The sequence below is a fragment of the Bos javanicus genome, chromosome 17, assembly GCF_032452875.1.
Source record: "Bos javanicus breed banteng chromosome 17, ARS-OSU_banteng_1.0, whole genome shotgun sequence".
NCBI lineage: Eukaryota > Metazoa > Chordata > Mammalia > Artiodactyla > Bovidae > Bos > Bos javanicus.
The window spans coordinates 11,882,905-11,903,044 of record NC_083884.1 but is presented as its reverse complement, the minus strand read 5'-3'; the positions used below and the strand labels follow the sequence as shown (position 1 = coordinate 11,903,044).

Genomic DNA, 20,140 nt, shown 5'->3' with positions numbered 1-20,140 from the left:
CATAGACGGCAGCCCACCAGGCTCCCCCGTCCCTGGGATTCTCCAGGCAAGAATACTGGAGTGTGTTGCCATTTCCTTCTCTAATGCATGCATGCATGCTAAGTCACTTCAGTCGTGTCTGACTCTGTGCAACCCTATGCACGGCAGCTCATCAGACTCCTCCGTCCACAGGATTCTCTAGGCAAGAATACTGGAGTGGGTTGCCATTTCCTTCTCCAATTACATGCAAAATCATTTATTAATAAATTAAAGCCTTCAAATCGAGATCAAAATTAGCAAAATTTCAGAGTCCCTTCTGTTTCACATAATGAGAACAATTAATTAGGGATAGTTACATGTGACAGGTTTTTCTAAATCAAGATTCTTTGGGAAAAAAAAATCACATAAAAATCCTTAAACAGATGGACAACATTTTGGAAAGGAGAAGAAATTTATGAGAGATAGTAGTTGAATATAGGGGCAAGATACTGAAAAGCTGAAAATATTCCAACATAACTTTAAAATACAAGTGAGAGAATAAAAAGAGTGTATGGAGTTGATGGTAAGAATTAATGATAGACTGAATATAAGAAGGCAAAGGCTGAGACTAACGGAGCACTTTCTCAGCGTGAGGATGATCAGATTCAGTGTCTAGCATGATGTCTCTGTCACAAGGTGCTCAGTAAACAACTGTGAGTGAATTAAGGAGATCATGTCACCAGCCTCATCCAAGTCATCAAATATTCCACATTGCCTAAAAAATGAGCTTCACATTCCCCAGCAGAGCATTTAAGACTCTCCAATCCTCCAACACATTAAAAAAATATGATCTTGGAATTAGAATGAATTTCTAATTAAAAAAACAAAACTGTATTTGGAATGAGTAGTCTTTCTAAGAGGAGAAGGCAATGGCACCCCACTCCAGTACTCTTGCCTGGAAAATCCCATGGATGGAGGAGCCTGGTAGGCTGCAGTCCATGGGGTTGCTAAGAGTCAGACACGACTGAGCGACTTGACTTTCACTTTTCACTTTCATGCACTGGAGAAGGAAATGGCAACCCACTCCAGTGTTCTTGCCTGGAGAATCCCAGGGACGGGGGAGCCTGGTGGGCTGCCGTCTCTGGGGTCGCACAGAGTCGGACACGACTGAAGCGACTTAGCAGCAGCAGCAGCAGTCTTTCTAAGAATGTCCAGAAATCATACAAGAAGAAATTGATAAATTTGGCCACATACATATCTAAAAGCTCGGGATGGAAGAATTTCATAATAAGGTGAAAAAAAAACAAAACAACAAAACAATGGCCTGTACTTATGGCTGATTCACCTTGTTGTATGGCAAAAACTAACACAACATTGTAAAGAAATTATCCTCCAATTAATAAAAAAAAAAAAACCTTAAAAAATGGCCTGGAAAAACATTCACAACACATATTAACTATATGTCTAAATTCTTAAAATACAAATAGCTCCTGAGAAAGCAGGCACTTTCACTGATTGTTATTGTTGTATGACTACAAACTTGTGAAGTGCCTTTGAAGTGAAGATCAGAAATAAAAATAAATTCATTTTTAAATTCACCTTCTCTCTGACTCAGCATTTCCACCTGTAGGAATTTACCCTGTAGATCATCTCTCACTTCAGCACAAAGCTGTTCACTGCTATACTCTATGTGACAAAAACTGATTGGTGGGAATGCAAACTGGCACAGTTGCTATAGAGAACAGTGTGGAGATTCCTTAAAAAACTGGAAACAGACCTGTCATATGACCCAGCAATCCCAGTGCTGGGCATACACGCTGAGGAAACCAGAATTGAAAGAGACACGTGTACCTCAGTGTTCACTGCAGCACTGTTTACAATAGCCAGGACATGGAAGCAACCCAGATGCCCACCGACAGACAAGTGGATAAGGAAGTTGTGTACATATACACAATCAAATGTTATTTAGCTATAAAAAAGAACACATTTGAGTCAGTTCTAACCAGATGGATGAAACTGGAGCCTATTATACAGAGTGAAGTAAGCCAGAAAGAAAAACACCAATATAGTATACTAACGCATATATATGGAATTTAGAAAGATGGTAATGATAACCGTGTAAGCGAGACAGCAAAAGAGACACAGAAGTATAGAACAGTCTTTTGGACTCTGTGGGAGAGGGCGAGGGTGGGATGATTTGGGAGAATGGCATTGAAACGTGTATAATATCATATATGAAACGAATCACCAGTCCAGATTTGATGCATGATACTGGTTGCTTGGGGCTGGTGCACTGGGACGACCCAGAGGGATGGTATGGGGAGGGAGGAGGGCCGGGGGTTCAGGATGGGGAACACGTGTACACCCGTGGCGGATTCATGCTGATGTATGGCAAAACCAATACAATATTGTAAAGTAATTAACCTGTAATTAACATAAATAAATTTGTATTAAAAAAAAAAGAAACACCAATACAGTATAGTAAAGCAATATTTATGGAATTTACAAAGATGGTAACAACAATTCTATATGGAAGGCAGCAAAAGAGACACAGATGTAAAGAACAGACTTATGGACTCTGTGGGAGAAGGCAAGGGTGAGATGATATGAGAGAATAGCATTGAAACATGTATATTACCATGTGTAAAACAGATGACCAGTGCAAGTTTGATGCATGAAGAAGGGCACTCAAAGCCGGTAGGTGCTCTGGGCCACCCTAGAGGGATGGGGTGGAGAGGGAGGTGGGAGACGGGTTCAGAACGGGAGGACACATGTGCACCCGTGACTGATTCATGTCGATGTATGGCAAAAAGCACTACAATACTGTAAAGTAAGTAAAATAAATAAATTAATTTTTTTTTAAAGGAAAAAAAAACCTGCTTGGAGATAACCTAAATGCCCACCAACAGGAGATGGTTAAATCCCTTATAGTATAGCTATATCATGGGGCACCATGCTATGCTATGCTAAGTCACTTCAGTCGTGTCCGACTCTGTGCGACCCCATAGACGGCAGCCCACCAGGCTCCCCCATCCCTGGGATTCTCCAGACAAGAACGCTGGAGTGGGTTGCCATTTCCTTCTCCAATGCAAGAAAGTGAAAAGTGAAAGTCAAGTCGCTCACCATGAGTCCTTTTTAAAATGAGACCTGTCTAGATATGCATTAGTATGGAGGAAGTTAATTCAGGAGGCAGAACAGTGTGTATAAAAACTTACTGTTTTGTAAACAACAAAATGGATACACATATATGTGTACTTATATGCCAGGCATACACATGAAAATTTTTGGCAGGATAAACCAGGAACTTGTAACTATAATTGCCTTTGAGAAAACTGTGAGACTGAGTATAGGGGCAGAAGGAAGATTCATCTTCACTGTAAACTCTATGGAATTGTTTGAATTTATTTTGCCATGCACTTGCCATGTGATGAGGCAGGGGGGAATATCTTTAAGCCAGTTTTCACTTAATTTTCCAACTTGATCTCCTACTGTATCCTACCTTGCACATAACAATTCAGTGCTTCTCAAACCTTCTCAAATGTTCATGTTGAGTGTGTGTGAATGAGCGTGTGTCTAATATTCCATTATCCATGACGTTCATACTTTCTGCCTGTAGATATCCTACCCCTCAAAAGTTCTTCTGTGCAACCCTCTTGATTTTCAGTATTGGAACTAAATACATACTTATCTCTGAATTCAGAAAACCCCTGTCCATCCTTCTTTGAATTATAGTTGTTTACAAGTTGGTCACCCTCATTAAATTAGCTCCTAAAGGGAAATGTGCATCTTGTCGGCTTCTGTGCTCCTGAAAGTATCTGGAACACAACAGCCTTGCTGAATGCATGTCATTAACGAAAAAATATTAAGCAGAAGAGTCAACTAGGAAAACCCAAGTTTCCTATGATGACCCAATTTTAAGGATGATAAAGAATATATCTAGCTCAATTACAGGAATGCTACATAGCATGAATATCTAAAAGAGCCAGTAAGAGCTCCTTAAAGTTGAAAATAAAGCCAATACTCCATGTCAAATAGGGCTATTACCTGAGATGTAAACAAAATTAAATATGAAGGCACACTTGAAATGTATTAGAGGTAAGAGAAGAATGGGAGAAAAATTATTTCTGTTATAGAAAAGATAGCTTTTGACATTTTTTTGTGTGTGTCAAACACCCCAAGCCTGATCATAAAATAGATAAAAAGTGATTTTTATCATGAAACAGGCTGATTCTCAGATTGAGACTAGCGATGCCTTCCCCACTTGGTGCCCTCTCCCCTAACTCCCACCTATGAAAAGTCCACAACAATGGAATTCAATCTGTTCCTTGTTAACCACCATCTTTTCGAAGAAAAATGTCCCAAACCACAAGTTTACTGTAATTTTTTTACTGTATACGTTTTGCTGTAATTTAAATCCACTTCCTCTTGTCCTTGGTGCTATGGGAGTGGGGGGCCCCATTATTTGATATATTTAACTTCATCAGTAAAACCAATTTTTAATGCTTCTAGAATAGCTATTCTGCTTTAGTCTCTATAAACAGGTACACTTACATCAGGCCCATCTCATTCCTGTTGGCCTTATAACAACATACAATAAAACAAATATAATAAAATAAAAAGTGGCAGTGATGAAAAGTCTCCTTGAACTTACTGCTAATGCTGTTTCATACTCTCCAGCAGCCAAGTGCGCTAAGCCCAAGTAATAGGAAGCCTCTCCTTCCATCTTTTTGTCATTTCCTAAAACAAAAATGTAGAAAAAATATTATGGTATTGAAGAAACTGGCTTATTACCACAGAGTCTCTGCTTTTCAAGACAGTGGAAAGTTATTATAACAAAGTATACAGATTTATATCAACAACCCCTGAAGCCTAGCTGCGTACTGATCAAAAAGGCTGACATTAATATAATTTACCTGGGTCACAGATGTCAGAGGAAGGTGTGTTAGCAATATAATTATGATGAGTTTCCTCTGTGTACAAAATCCGGTCTTAGTATTTTGACAGCCCTATATGATTTCTATGCCAGTCACCCGTGTAAGGGCTTCCCACTTGGGGTTAGAGGTAAAGAACCTGCCTACCAGTGCAGGAGACATAAGAGGCATGGGTTTGATCCGTGGGTAGGGAAGATCCCCTGGAGGAGGGCATGCAACCCACCCCAGTATTTTTGCTTGGAGAATCCCATCGACACAGGTTTCTGGCAGTCCATAGGGTCGCCAAGAGTCAGACATGACTTAGTATGCATGCACCACCATGTAGAACCTACAGCCATTCCCTATAGCTGTGACTACATACATGAAATAATTGATAAAGAGCATCAGCCTTACTTGGTGCATAAATACACATACACACACAGACTGGCATTCAGCTAAGTCTCCAGTAGGGCAGATACTTAGCAAATTAAGGAATTATTGCCTTGACTAGGTTTAGCTGTAAAGTTATTGCTTAAAACTTGGGTAAGAATGCCAGAGCTTGGTTTCTTGGTATAAAGTTCCATGCATATTTTGAAATCCAAACACATTTTCCCTTGCTAGTGACTGGTAAATGTTTTTCACCATCTTTTCACAAGGAATTTAGCCTAATTTTTGTAAGATGTGCTTTATTCCAGGCATTATCAAATTTTTCTTCTCAAAATATATAAACATGTAACATGTGCTTCAATAAGACATACATCACACTGTCTAATAAATAAATAATTTACTAACATTTAATGTACAAAATTTAACATGTAAATCTAATATACTTGCAAAAACCACAGGAGGTTCTTATTTTAAAAAATAATACTATTCTCTTTTACTTTTGGAAGTCTTTGCCTTTTAATGTTATCTGACTCCTGGGTGATGCAAATGCTGACAGATCTACCCTCATTTTTTATCTTTGGAAAGTAAAGATCCTTAGGTTTCTGCACTCTGCATTCCCACCATGATGGATTTCGACATGAGCTAGCAATTCTCTGCTCAGCACTCACTGAATTACCTCTTGTGAAGCAGTGGCTCAACTGGAAGACTGCAAGGAAACAGGACAGCAAATGCCACTGACAGTATATTTTTTCTTCTCTGACAATTTCATCAGTTGCAGAGAATTATACCCTCAAGATCTCACTTCAGCAGAGCTGATGATGCTAGTGGTTCAGTCTGGGAAATTTGAACTCATAATTCAGCTGGGTCCTCACTTTTTCTCTGCTATAGGCTTACGACTGCTGGGGAGAAAGGTGGGACTAGGGAAGGAAAAGAAGGGGTAGAAGGAAGAGACTATGGTGGGAAGTTGCCTCTTCGATAATTAAAGGTTGATTACTTGAGACGTGTACTTGCTGTGTTAAATGGTGTAAAGCAGTGATAATTGCATGTTTGCATACAGGATCATTATTTGCATTAAACTTTATGTAAAAAGCAACCCACAAAAGTAGAAAAAAAAATCTATTCCTGTAGACAGAAAGATTTTGAAATAGCTAATTGAAATAGATCACACCAAATAATAGTAGGGTTTAAGTATAAGAACTTCCTGTTTACTAACTGAGACAAAGTTAAGATAAACTGAAAGTAATAAAATAATGAAGGAAAACGTATTACAGTTGAGTGACACACTCAACAGTGACATACAAAAAAAAGTGTCAAATATTATTTATATTGTGTTGTTTACCTGAGTGGGTTAAATTTATATTAGCCATGCTATCCAAGTCAATAGTCATTTATCTTAAAGAAATTAATATGTTTTTATTTTCAAAACTAAACTGCTCATTCTTACACTAGTATGTTTACTAGAGAATCCAAAGAGGAAGTCATCCCAGGTGGAATAATGGACAGAGACAATGTTCTTGGGAGTAACTCAAATGTTTTATTAAAATGTGCCCAAACCTTCCTTTTGTTATTTGGCTAACACATATTCACTCATTCATTTATTCAGTGCTTATTTGTTAGGACCATCCTATACAAGGTAGAAGGGGGCAACAGGGAATGAGGTGGTTGGATGGCATCATGGACTCAATGGACATGAGTTTGAGCAAACTCTAGGAGATAGTGAAGGACAGGGAAGCCTGGCGTGCTGCAGTCCACGGGGTCGCAAAGAGTCAGACACAACTTAGTGACTGAAAACCAAATACTGGGCACAACTCTCAGCACTTGCAATCCATCAGTACATTAACCAGACAGATCCTCTGTCCTTGGGGAGTTTATATTTTAGAGAAATAAAAGGAAAAGACAGAAAATTGAAAATAAGCATAATAAATTATATGGTAAGTTTCAGACTGATAAGTATTTTGCGGAAAAAATTAAGAAGGTTAAGGGGATTTGAGAATGCTAAGTAGGGGTACAAACATATTAAATACAGTTGTAAGGGTAGTAGATATCACTGAGGAGATGGTATCCACAAGAAAATGAAATTAAAGATAACAGAAAAATTTGAGAAACTCAGAACTATGTGGAAATTAAACATGCTTCTAAATAATCATTGGATCAAAGAAGAAATGAAAAGGCAAACTAGAAAATACTTTGAGATGAATGAAAATGAAAATACAAAACCCCCAAACTCGTGGGATTCAGCTAAAGCGAGCATAGAGGGACATGTACAGCTATAAATGCCTGTTTTTTAAAAAAGGAAGCATCTTTTCACTTTATAAAAGTAGAAAAAGAATAACTAATTTAACTTAAAGCAAACAGAAGGAAATAATATAGAGAGGAAATAACGAAATAGAGAATAGAAAAAAAAGAGGTTATCAACAAAACCAAAAGTTGGTTCATTGAAAAAGTCTACAAAATTGACAGACCTTTAGCTAGACTTAACAGGGAAAAAAAGAAAATCCTCAAATTATGAAAACCAGGAATGAATGAGGGAAATCACCACAGTTCTTACAGAGATTAAAAAAATATAATAAAGGAATGTTATGGACAATGGTATACCAACAAATTAGATACAGTTGATAAAATGGAAAAATAGAAAGATGCAAACTACTGAAAGTGACTCAAGAAGAGATGGAAAATATGAATAGATTCACAATAAGTAAATAACTTAAATTAGAAATCAAGTACTTTCCACAAAAGACGCCCAGATAGCTTCAATGATGAAGTCTACCAAATATTAAAAATACAATCAACACCAATTCTTCACAGACTCCTCCAAAAACTAAATGCGAACACTTCCCAAATCATTCTATGAAGCCACTATTATTTTGACACCAAAAATACACCACAAGAAAAGAAGACTACAAGCCAACATCCATCATAAATATAGACAATTCCCAATAATTACTAGCAAAGCCAATCCAGGAGTTAAAGGAAAAGGATTAAACACCAGGATCGAGCTGGATTTATCCCAGGAATTTAGGGTTGATTCAACATGTGCAAATCAGTCCATGTAATATACTATTTTTAATATAAAGGACAAACCACATTTTCATCTCAATAGATGCATAAAAAGACATTTCACAAAATCCAACCCTTTTCTATGATTTAAAAAACCCTCAACAAATTCCGAATAGAAGGGAACTTCCTCAACGTGTTAAAAAAAAGTATCTACAAAAATCCCCACAGCTAACATTAAACTTAATGGTGAAAAACTGACAGCTTTTGTCCTAAGATCAGGAAGAAGACAAAGATGGCCTCTGACATCAGCCCTCACATTTATGGTCAATTAAACTTATCAACATTCCCAAGACAAGACTGAGAAAGAAGAGCATTTTCAACAACTAGTACTGCTCAGACGGTAAAGTGTCTGCCTACAATGCAGGAGACCTGGGTTCGATCCCTGGGTCAGGAAGACCCCTGGAGAAGGAAAAGGCAACCCACTCCAGTACTCTTGCCTGGAAAATCCCATGGACTGAGGAGCCTGGTGGGCTACAGTCCATGGGGTCACAAAGAGTCGGACACGACTGAGCGACTTTACTTCACTTCAGTACTGGGGCAACTGGATACCCACATGCAAAACATGAAGGTGGACCCTCTTGACACACACACACACACACACACACACACACACACACACACACACACCCTAAATATAGGACTTAGAACTATAAAACTCTTAGAATAAAATATAGAAGTAAATCTTCATGACTTTGGATTAGTGAAAACCTTCATAGTTATGATATCAAAAGCACAAACAACAGAAGAAGGAATACATTACTTTGCACTTTATCAAATTAAAAACTTGGCCCTCAGTGTATCCCATCAGAAAGGGAAAAGAAAACCCAGTGTTTTCAAATCACAAATCTGATGAAGGACTTGCCTAGAATATTAGAGGATTCTTATAACTCAATAATAAAAAGAAAAATAACCCAATTAAAAATGGGCAAAGAAACTGAATACACATTTCTGCAAAGAAGATATACAAATGGACAGTAAGCACACGAAGAGATGTTCAACATCATTAACCAACAGGGATATGCAAAATAAATTCAGTGAGGTATCATTTTATACCCACTAAAGATGACTATAATAAAAAGACGAGCAACAGGTGCTGGTGAGGAGATGGCTAAAGTGAAACCCTTTATATTTTGTTGACAGGAACATAAAACAATTCAGTGACTTGGGAAAACTCTTTGCCAGTTCCTCAATAAGTTAATCCTGAACATTCATTGGAAGGACCGATGCTGAAGCTGAAGCTCCAATACTTTGGCCAACTGATGCGAAGAACTGACCCATTAGAAAAGGCCCTGATCCTGGGAAAGACTGAAGGAAGGAGGAGAAGGGGACAACAGAAGATGAGATGGTTGGATGGCATCACTGACTCAACGGACACTGAGTTTGAGCAAGCTCTGGGAGATGGTGAAAGACAGGGAAGCCTGGTGTGCTACAGTCCAGGGGGTCACAAAGAGTCAGACATGACTGAGCGACTGAACAAGAACAACAACAACAAATTAAACATATAGTTACGCTGCTGCTGCTGCTGCTAAGTCACTTTTGTCGTGTCCGACTCTGTGCGACCCCACAGACGGCAGCCCACCAGGCTCCCCCGTCCCTGGGATTCTCCAGGCAAGAACACTGGAGTGGGTTGCCATATGCCCCAGCAATTCCACAACTAGGTATATACCCAGAGGAAGTGAAAACATGTACACAAATGTTCAGAGCAGCATTATTCATAACAGACAAAAGGCGGGAACAACATAAATGTCCATCAACTGATGAGTGGATAAAGAAAATGTGGTAATAATCATACAATAGTGCATTATTTGGCCATAAATATGAATGAAGTACTGATACACATTACAAGATAAATAAACTTTGAAAACATGATGCGAAGTGAAAGAAGCTAGGCACAAAGGAACATACATAGCATAATTCCATTTGTGTGAGCTATCCAGAAGAGGTCAGTGCACAGAGACAGAAAGAAGATGAATGGTTACTAGGGGACAGGGGAACAAGGGTGTGGGGCATGACTTCTAGTGAGTATGGGGTCAGTGTTGATGTTTGTACAACTCTGTGCATTTATTAAAGACCAACGATGACCGAAATATGAAAATAATAGAATACTAGAGTCATGAGACCACTGTATGGCTGATGCTATACTTGTGCATTACACGAAGGCGCCCTAACAAAGGAGCTGGTGCTCTATGGATATCAGTCCTCTTCAAATACTATGTAATCCAATGTGGGAGGCAAGGCATGCAATCATCAGCCTGCTGCTTCAGGCTCCCTGACCAAAGCAGAAGGCAACAAGAAGGGGTGATTTGTTCCAGAGCATTTCAGCAGCTGTCAGAGCTCTGTGAAATACTGTGCCATCTTTTAACCTGTGTTCTTTCTTATATGCAAACTATGGGCACACATATTTATTGGTTTCAAAAGATACTCAAAATTATTACAGCATAAGAAGTTGGTTTTCTCCTATTCTCTTTATCTGTCCTTTGGAAAGTGAGAGATGCTTTCAGAGAGGAGACTGCTTGGCAGGCTCTGACTGTTGGAAGAGACCCTAAGAACTTTGCTTTCTTTGTGAATTACCTTACGATTTAGCAAATGTGAACCTAAAGTGAAATACCTTTTCCTAACTGATAACATTAACTTACATTAAAATTTCACATAACTTTTCGCATGACTAAAGTTAGCTGCTGAAATTGATCTAAGAGCTAACTATTTATGTCAGTGTTACCCCTTTGGGGTAAGTACTCGATCACCATTCATTCAAAAGCAGTTCATTCAATGGGATATGTCTTTCAACATTATATTTATTTCAACTAATACTATTTTAAAAAAGTAACAGAGAGAATAAGCTAAGATTTTTACTTTCACTCTTTAAAAAATTAAACCCAGAAAATCACTCCTGTTTACTCCAAATAAGCCATTTGTTATTCAGTAAACCAACTGATTAAATATAAACACAAGCTAATGAACTTTGGTTCAAGGGTATAACTTCCATCTTTTCCTCCTTCATGAAAGGGCTACTCTATTAATAAATTACTCTGAGATAATTTATTTTACTTTGCATCTCACAAAGTAAAAGCTTATGAGTGTATGTTCCAAATTTTTCTTTGTATTTTATTCATATGCAAATGATATAGACTATCAAGCATGTGATCAGCTCTCACAAAAGCATTTTCACTATTGTGAGTGTGCATATGAATCACGTGGGGATCTTGCAAACCTGCAGATCCCGATGCAGTCGGTCTGGAGTGGGGTCGGAGAAGCTGCGTTTCTTACAAGCTTCCAGACGACGCTAATGCTGTCAGTCCAAAGGCCACACTCTTTGACAGGCCAGGGTCTAAAATATATTAAACCTCATCTTCCTGTTATTCCTAACTTAATATCCATCATATATTTCCTATTACCTGACAAAATGGAATTTACAGTGAAAGGTCTCTCAGATTTTAAGAAATATATGACTTTAAGTGTGCACATGTGTGTGCACACACGCATCCACGTGCACACACACACACCCTTAACTTTTGCAAATGACCTTACCTTCTCATTATGGGTTTATTGGTTTATCACATTACTCCCAGAGGGTTGCAATTTTGGAGATAAAGCTTTCAAGAAACTAATGGATTTCTTGTTGTCAGCACTAAGGCCCCTCTGTTTTACAGTGAAACTTGAAAGTATATTGATGGCATTTGTCTCTGCATTTCATAGGAAATAATCACCCAAACACTTGACGGTTTTTACCTCCCTCTTGGGAGAAGCAGCGTCTGCCCATTAAAGGCAGCAGTGTGAGAGTGCTCTTTTCCACCCACCTTCTTTGGCTATTTCACAAGCTTTTATTAGAATTCTGATGGCCTGTTTGTATTCTTTATTTTCCAGCATTTTGTCTGAGAGTAATCTGTAGGTCCTCAGGAGACTCTCGCAGGCCAACAAGTTGAGAACACGGCCTGTCTCATCCTTCCATATCCGCCCTTGCGTCAATTGATGGAAGGCTTCATAATGCTCCGCAGCTTCCAGAAGCTGACCTGAGGAATAAAAGCCATTCATAAATACCAACCACAGACCAGAACATAGCTTCAAATATTTTGAATACTTCTTGTGCTTTACTATTCAAGTGGGGTGAAGGAGGGTGGAACCATGGGATGCATTCAAGTCTTTCTAAGGCTGAAGAGGACTTCAGCTGATTGAAAGGAACTATCTCAATATGGATCTGAGATTCAGCAGATTTTTTTAAATTAATTTTTTAAAAATTAATTTCTTTATTTTAATTGGAGGCTAATTACAATATTGTGGTGGCTTTTGCCATACATTGACATGAGTCAGCCATTGGTGTACACGTGCCCCTATCCTGAACCCTCCTCCCACCTCCCTCCCCATCCCATCCCTCAGGGTTGTCCCAGTGCACTGGCTTTGAGTACCCTGTTTCAAGCATTGAACTTGGACTGGTGATCTATTTCACACATGGTAATACACATGTTTCAGTGCTACTCTCTCAAATCATCCCACCCTCGCCTTCTCCCACAGAGTCCAAAAGTCTGTTCTTTGTATCTGTGTCTCTTTTGCTGTCTTGCATATATGGTCATTGTTACCACCTTTCTAAATTCCATATATATGCGTTAATATACTGCATTGGTGCTTTTCTTTCTGACTTACTTCACTCTGAATAATAGGCTCCAGTTTCATCCACCTCATTAGAACTGATTCAAATGAGTTCTTTTTAATAGCTGAGTAATATTCCATTATGTATGTGTACCACAGCTTTCTTATTCATTCATCTGCAGATGGACCTCTAGGTTGCTTCCATGTCCTTCCTAGCTATTGTGAACAGTCAGCACTGATTTTGGACAGACACTTGTTAAAGGGATATACTTGGGCTAGTAGAAATTAACGAGAATTGAATATGTTTAGAGATGGTGTGAATGTTAAGTAATAATTATTAACAAGAATCATATTAGCTAACATTTATTTACTCAACATGATGCATGCAAGGGATGGCTGCTATGTACTATACATGCATTTCTCATTTAATCATCAGAACAGTCCTATGGAATATAGATTTGTTATGATTACATTTTACAGAAGAAAAGAGTGAGGTTAAGAATTTTGCCCATGGGCTCCCCTGGTGGCTCAGTGGTAAAGAATTCACTTGCCAATGCAGGAGACACAAGTTTGATCCCTGACCCGGGAACACCTTAGCAGATCTGGACAGTCTGATTTCAGAGCCCATGTTCTAAACCTCTCTGCTGTCCTGTTATCCCAGTAGAGCAGCAATTTTTCATTCTTAATAACTGAGGTATCTTGAGAGACGGTGCATTTGCTACAGGTTTCAAATGTAAATATTATGGAGCTTTAAACTACTTTTGAAAGTCTGAACTTTTCAAGGAGACTTTGTATATTCTGCTTAATTTTAAATAATAAAATAACAACTGCCCTTCTGTATTATATTTTATAATATAGTTGAAAATATATCTTCTCAAAGTCAAAATTCTAACTTACAGTCATTTGATTCCTTAAAATATGAGCAAGCACATTTCTGGAACGGTAGTTTGTAGTTCCCCACTATAGACTGTATTTTACTTGTGAACTGACTTATAGAAATGCGCACAAAATCCTGTAATATAGATACCTCTGTTATAGTATTGGAATTACTTAACTGGAATTAACTGAAAAAGCACTTACATCTAGGCATTCCAATATCACTATTTAAGAGTAACTGTAGGCTCCAAGTGGACAGTCTGAGTTCCTATACCACTGTTACCATTTCTGCTGTTTGCATGCATGCGTGCTAAGTCACTTCAGTTCAGTCCAGTTCAGTTCAGTCACTCAGTCATGTCCGACTCTTTGCGACCCCATGAATCGCAGCACGCCAGGCCTCCCTGTCCATCACCAACTCCCGAAGTTCACCCAGAATCACATCCATCGAGTCAGTGATGCCATCCAGCCATCTCATCCTCTGTCATCCCCTTCTCCTCCTGCCCCCAATCCCTCCCAGCATCAGTCTTTTCCAATGAGTCCAAAGTACTGGAGTTTCAGCTTTAGCATCAGTCCTTCCAAAGAAGGACTTCCAAAGAAATCCCAGGGCTGATCTCCTTCAGAATGGACTGGCTGGATCTCCTCGCAGTCCAAGGGACTCTCAAGAGTCTTCTCCAACACCACAGTTCAAAAGCATCAATTCTTCAGCGCTCACCCTTCTTCACAGTCCAACTCTCACATCCATACATGACCACAGGAAAAACCATAGCCTTGACTAGACAAACCTTTGTTGGCAAAGTAATGTCTCTGCTTTTCAATATGCTATCTAGGTGGGTCATAACCTTCCTTCCAAGGAGTAAGCGTCTTTTAATTTCATGGCTGCAGTCACCATCTGCAGTGATTTTGGAGCCCCCAAAAATAAAGTCTGACACTGTTTCCACTGTTTCCCCATCTATTTCCCATGAAGTGATGGGACCAGATGCCATGATCTTAGTTTTCTGAATGTTGAGCTTTAAGCCAACTTTTTCACTCTCCACTTTCACTTTCATCAAGAGGCTTTTTAGTTCCTTGTCACTTAAGTCACTTCAGTCATGTTCAACTCCATGTGACCCACTGGATCATGGCTCACCAGGCTCCTCTGTCCATGGGATTCTCCAAGCAAGACTACTGGACTGGATTGCCATGCTCTCTTCCAGGGTATCTTCCCAACCCAAGGATCAAACTTGTACCTCTCATGTCTACCTGCACTGGCAGGTAGGTTCTTTACCATTAGCACCACCTGGGAAGCCCTTCTGCTGTTTAGCCTCAGGCTAATTACTACCCTCTTTGTGCCCAAATTTAAGGCTTCTGCAAACAAGATTATAGTGTAACTATTCAAGGTGTTATTGTGAGAAATGAATGAATATGTGTTCAATATCTGATACAGAGTAGATGCTCAATAAACACAGCTACTGTTACCAGCTGGCATAGTGATAATATTTTTTAAAAATCCACAGGCCAAATGAAACATAACCACTATTTATTTTTAAGTACAACATATTCTTCCAACAAAATATGTAGTTAAGTCCTGATGAAAATATTATCATGACTGATTAAAGGACCTTGAACTGATGTAGGATATCAGTTCAGTTCAGTTCAGTTCAGTCGCTCAGTTGTGTGTGTGAAAGGACCCTGAACTGATGTAGGATATCAGTTCAGTTCAGTTCAGTTCAGTCGCTCAGTTGTGTGTGTGAAAGGACCCTGAACTGATGTAGGATATCAGTTCAGTTCAGTTCAGTTCAGTCGCTCAGTTGTGTGTGTGAAAGGACCCTGAACTGATGTAGGATATCAGTTCAGTTCAGTTCAGTTCAGTCGCTCAGTTGTGTCCGACTCTTTGCGACCCCATGAATCGCAGCACGCCAGGCCTCCCTGTCCATCACCAACTCCCGACATATTAGGCTCAATTTCCTTAAATAAGATGCACGATAGAGGTGTTAACTAACCCTACAGTCAGAATCATTTTGCAACATGTAACTATATCAAATCAACACATTGTACACATTAAACCTATATAATATTATATGTCAATTACATCTCAATAAAGCTATAAAAATAAACAACAGAAAAAAAGATACATTGCACAGTACAGGTTGAACACACCCCTGCTATGACTATTGTGTATAATTTCTTCCTACTGACTCACTAGAAAAGACCGTGAAGCTGGGGAAAATTGAAGGTGGAAGAAGGGGACGACAGAGGATGACATGGTTGGATGGCATCACTGACTCAATGGACATGAGTTTGAGTGAACTCCAGGAGTTGGTGATGGACAAGAAAGCCTGGCGTGATGCAGTCCATGGGGTCGCAAAGAGTCGGATAGGACTGAGTGACTGAACTGAACTGATTTTTGCATTGAATTTGTTATTAAAATAAATATTAAAATGCACATATAAAGAAGTAGTATTTTCAAAGAAACACAACAGAGATATACAATCAGGAAATGATGTGTACAAAAATTCAGTAAATCCATGACTAGTCTGAGCCCCTTGCAGAAGGAGGGTGTATCAGCAAAGAAACATGGGAGGGGTGGCTTGTGATGCTGAGCTATTTATAAACTTGTATTATGAAATTTTCACATGATGAAAGACTACAAAGCCATAAATATGATATTACAGAAGAATATTTGATTACATGGACAGGTGCTTATGATAAGTGAAAATACTGAAAATTATCAGAAAACATTTACAAAGCAGTATCAGTGTTATCTGGGTGATGAATGGTTTGTTTTCTGTTTTTCTTTCTGATTACTGGCATCTGCTACTGTTTCTAGCATCAAAATATGTTCAGTGTGTTAAAAGAAATATGTAATAGGAGCTATTTTAAAATAATGCCCAGTTCTTTTTCATTTTGATACAAATACTCAGGGTTGAAGTTTCCTATTCTGTCTTTACATCTAACTGACAAATTTTCTCTTTCCTCCCACAAAAGCGGGCACAGTTTTTCACCTCTCTCCTGCAGCACCACTCAGTAGAAACACCTTTCTCCAAATACCCATGACTCTCATTTCTTTTTTAAAACTCGAATGGAGCGTTGACATATATGTGTGTTATGTTTCCTCTGTTAACTATATTTCTGCCTGTAAAGTATCCCTGGAAAGACTATATATGAGAGTTCTTTTTTTTTCATCCAGCATCCATTTATTCATAAAGTATGGATACATATTTCTCTTTGGTCATGTAAATAGGGATGGATGGATACAGGGAACTGTGAGTAAATGAGAGAGTTCCAAAAAAAAACTGGGGACTATAAGGAGACTAAGAAGGGCCTGACAGCATCTGTGGTCACACACAGTAACCATATGGAAAGAGGGTCCAAAGGTGTGTTATACAATAACAGATTCACTAAGAATTCCAGGAGAGCCAGGAGAGGAAGCTCTCGGTAACCCAAGTGATTATAATGAGATGCAAATGATGCATAATGATGCAGACAGTATGTGAGAAGTGATAACTGGGTCCAAGATTTGATCCACATCAGGCAGAAAGTGGAAGTAAGGGGAAGGGAGGGGGAAAGTGGGGAAAGGAGATGTCCAGGAAATGGGGAGGGGGATGAAGATGGGGAAGGCAGGGAGAAAGGTGGGGACTGTGTCTCGGTATTCCAAACAAGCCAGACTTCTCTCCCGGCTACTGATGTCATCAGATTTCCTGCACAGGCTGTCTATGCAGAAATGAAATAAGAGAGGTTCTTGGGACATTGGTTTCAGTTGATTAGGATGGAAGGGGGCCTTGGGATGATTGAGAAATAGACTTTTCAGTTGAGTTTGATTTTTGATTAAGCAGTGGGGACTAGTATCAGTGTACTACCTAGCTGATAATTACTAGCCAAAGTTAAGCTCTTATGTGCTTGAGTTATGCTATTAGAAAGCAGCCTAGGCCAAGATACTCAGTAAAAGGTACAGACAACTATTGTTTCTCAAAGAGCGATGGCTGCTAGTTCAAAAAGGTTTTTTCCCCTCATACATTATCCTAGTTAACCTTTCAAACCTTTCAAAAGGTGTCCTCTTTTTACACCAAAGAGGACACTAAGGCTCACAAACATTAAATGACTCAAATTGCTAAAAGATGATGTTTAAGATTTAAATCCAGGATCGCCAAACCACCCCTAGAGCTTGGTTCTCCCATATCAGAACAAGTCAGAAAACTTAGATTGAGTAAGTCAGATTGTCTGGACATAAATCTCTCAAGTTAAAACAATGCTGGAGTTACATGATTTCTAGTGTCTTCCAGGCCTATAACTCTGTGCCCCTATTCAGGTAGTCACAGGAACTTCCAACATGAACAAACAGATACTACATATTGATGTGCTTCTCAATGCTCTCCCTGAGGGAGTCTAATGTACAACCAACTCTGTAGTCCACATCTAAATTCTCTACTTTAACCTAAACTGTGAGATGACATCCATGGGGTGAGGGTACCTAGGATGTCACATACATAGTCCCAACCTGTGATCACATCCAGCTACTCATGGCTTTATGTCTGCTTCCTCAACCACTCTACCACAAAGGAGGGAGGGCCCAGGGGGTTCTGATCAGCCCTGTTTATTTATTTTTAAATTTTTATTGGAGCATAGTTCATTTATAATGTTTCAGGTGTAAGGCACAGGAAATCAGTTATTCATATACATATATCCATTCTTTCTTAGATTCTCTTTCCATATAGGTTATTTTGAGCATTGAATTCCCTGTGGTATAACTAATAGTAAGTACTTATTAGTTATTAGTTATCTATTTTATATATAGTAGTGATCAGCACTGTTTTAAACCGAGGTGCCTACATAGAGGAAGAAGAGTTTTCCAGCCCTTCTTGAACGTAGGGAATCATTTCTAAAGTTATCCAGTGGCAAATAGGAGAGTAAGTCAGCCAGCAAGGATTTGATCCAAATAATCATAAGCATACAAATGACCTGGCTGTAATTTCTAAAGACTGGTCAGAATGTGAAAGTACATATTATGATATGGTATAATATTTGATTTAAAAATATTAAAATGTCTATGAAGGGAGCATATGAATTTAAATAGGAAAATATTTTCCTTTAAGCATGACTAACAATGTGATCATTTCCATCCAATTTATATTTCCAACAGTGAAAGAAAAGAAAGAAAGTGAAGTCACTCAGTCGTGTCCGACTCTTTGCGACCCCATGGACTGTAGCCCACCAGGCTCCTCCGTCCATTAGATTCTCCAGGCAAGAGTACTGGAGTGGGTTGCCATTTCCTTCTCCATCCAACAGTGAACAGGACTTTAAAGATTTTCTTACTTTATGAGTAAAGACTCATATTAATATCAATTAGATATTTATTAGGACATAATGCACCCTGTTCTTATATACCTGAGATAAATAGTATAAAAAGTCTTCAATCCAGTGATTATTTTGACAAAGCTAAATGTAAATATAAATGGAGATCCTGAGTCAGGTTTTCAAGTTTGGCTCATGGCAGCCCTTTACAGCTTCTTCGGCATGTTCAGTGTATCTGCCCTTTGTTACCAGATGAGCCAGCAAGATTCCCAGTTCCCACCATCAATCTTGCTGAAGGACAGGTGTCTAGACAGGCATCCTTCTCTGGCATTTTCAGGCATTAACATTACTTTTCATTGAGAAAGAGGGCAGAGAGAAGAAAAACAATTAGAACAAGGTATCACAAAAGTAAAAGTTTACTGAAAACCAAAGAGAGGAGGATTCAGGCACATTCAGAGATGGTAAAGGCATCTTGAGGGGACATGAGCTTTATCTTCTTGCACCAGGAATTACTCATCACTATGAGTAACAAAGATCACAGGAGTTAACTGTGATAAGGAAGACATGCCATGTCTCATCACTAGGAGTGCCTGGTTCTACACCAGAACAAAAATCCAGAGCATCCACTCATATTTCAAGTTGATGAGGGCAGAAAATGGAGCCAAGATGTTTTGCGGGAGTGACTGGAGATGGCCTTCCATCAATAATCAATTTATCTCAAGAACATGAGATACTATCAGAAAACATATCCCAGTGGGAGACACACTGTGAACAACTGCAAACGAGAAGAATCCAGGATGCACAGAAGTGGGCTCAGTGCCAAGTGTTTCTTGGTTTTTCTGGTTTGTTTTTTAAACAATTATACAACATCTACAGATGTTGTTTATAGTTTTTCATCTAAAAGAAAGTGTACTCTTAAAATAAAACTACTACAAAGGAGTTCCCTTTACCCAAAGCCCACATAAACAAGAAATCCCCCCATTTATTTAAAAATACAAACAAAAACCCAGACAGTGTTGTAAACTGCAAAATGTTTGGTAGGATGTTAAGACAAACACTATGTAGAGAAAACAAGGTTTTATACATTTGGGTGTTACCCA

General features: G+C 38.8%; 1 protein-coding gene across 3 annotated transcripts in view; it reads right to left on the bottom strand.

Annotated features, from left to right (window-relative positions):
• TTC29 (tetratricopeptide repeat domain 29) overlaps positions 1 to 20,140 on the bottom strand; it is a 277,872-nt gene that overhangs the window by 184,278 nt on the left and 73,454 nt on the right. For all 3 annotated transcript variants that reach the window (XM_061384054.1, XM_061384053.1, XM_061384052.1), the window contains exons 7-8: positions 12,110 to 12,322; positions 4,610 to 4,695 (exon numbers count right to left, since the gene is read on the bottom strand). In XM_061384054.1, coding sequence (XP_061240038.1) covers positions 4,610 to 4,695; positions 12,110 to 12,322 — 299 coding nt within the window. The remainder of the gene's footprint in view (positions 1 to 4,609; positions 4,696 to 12,109; positions 12,323 to 20,140) is intronic.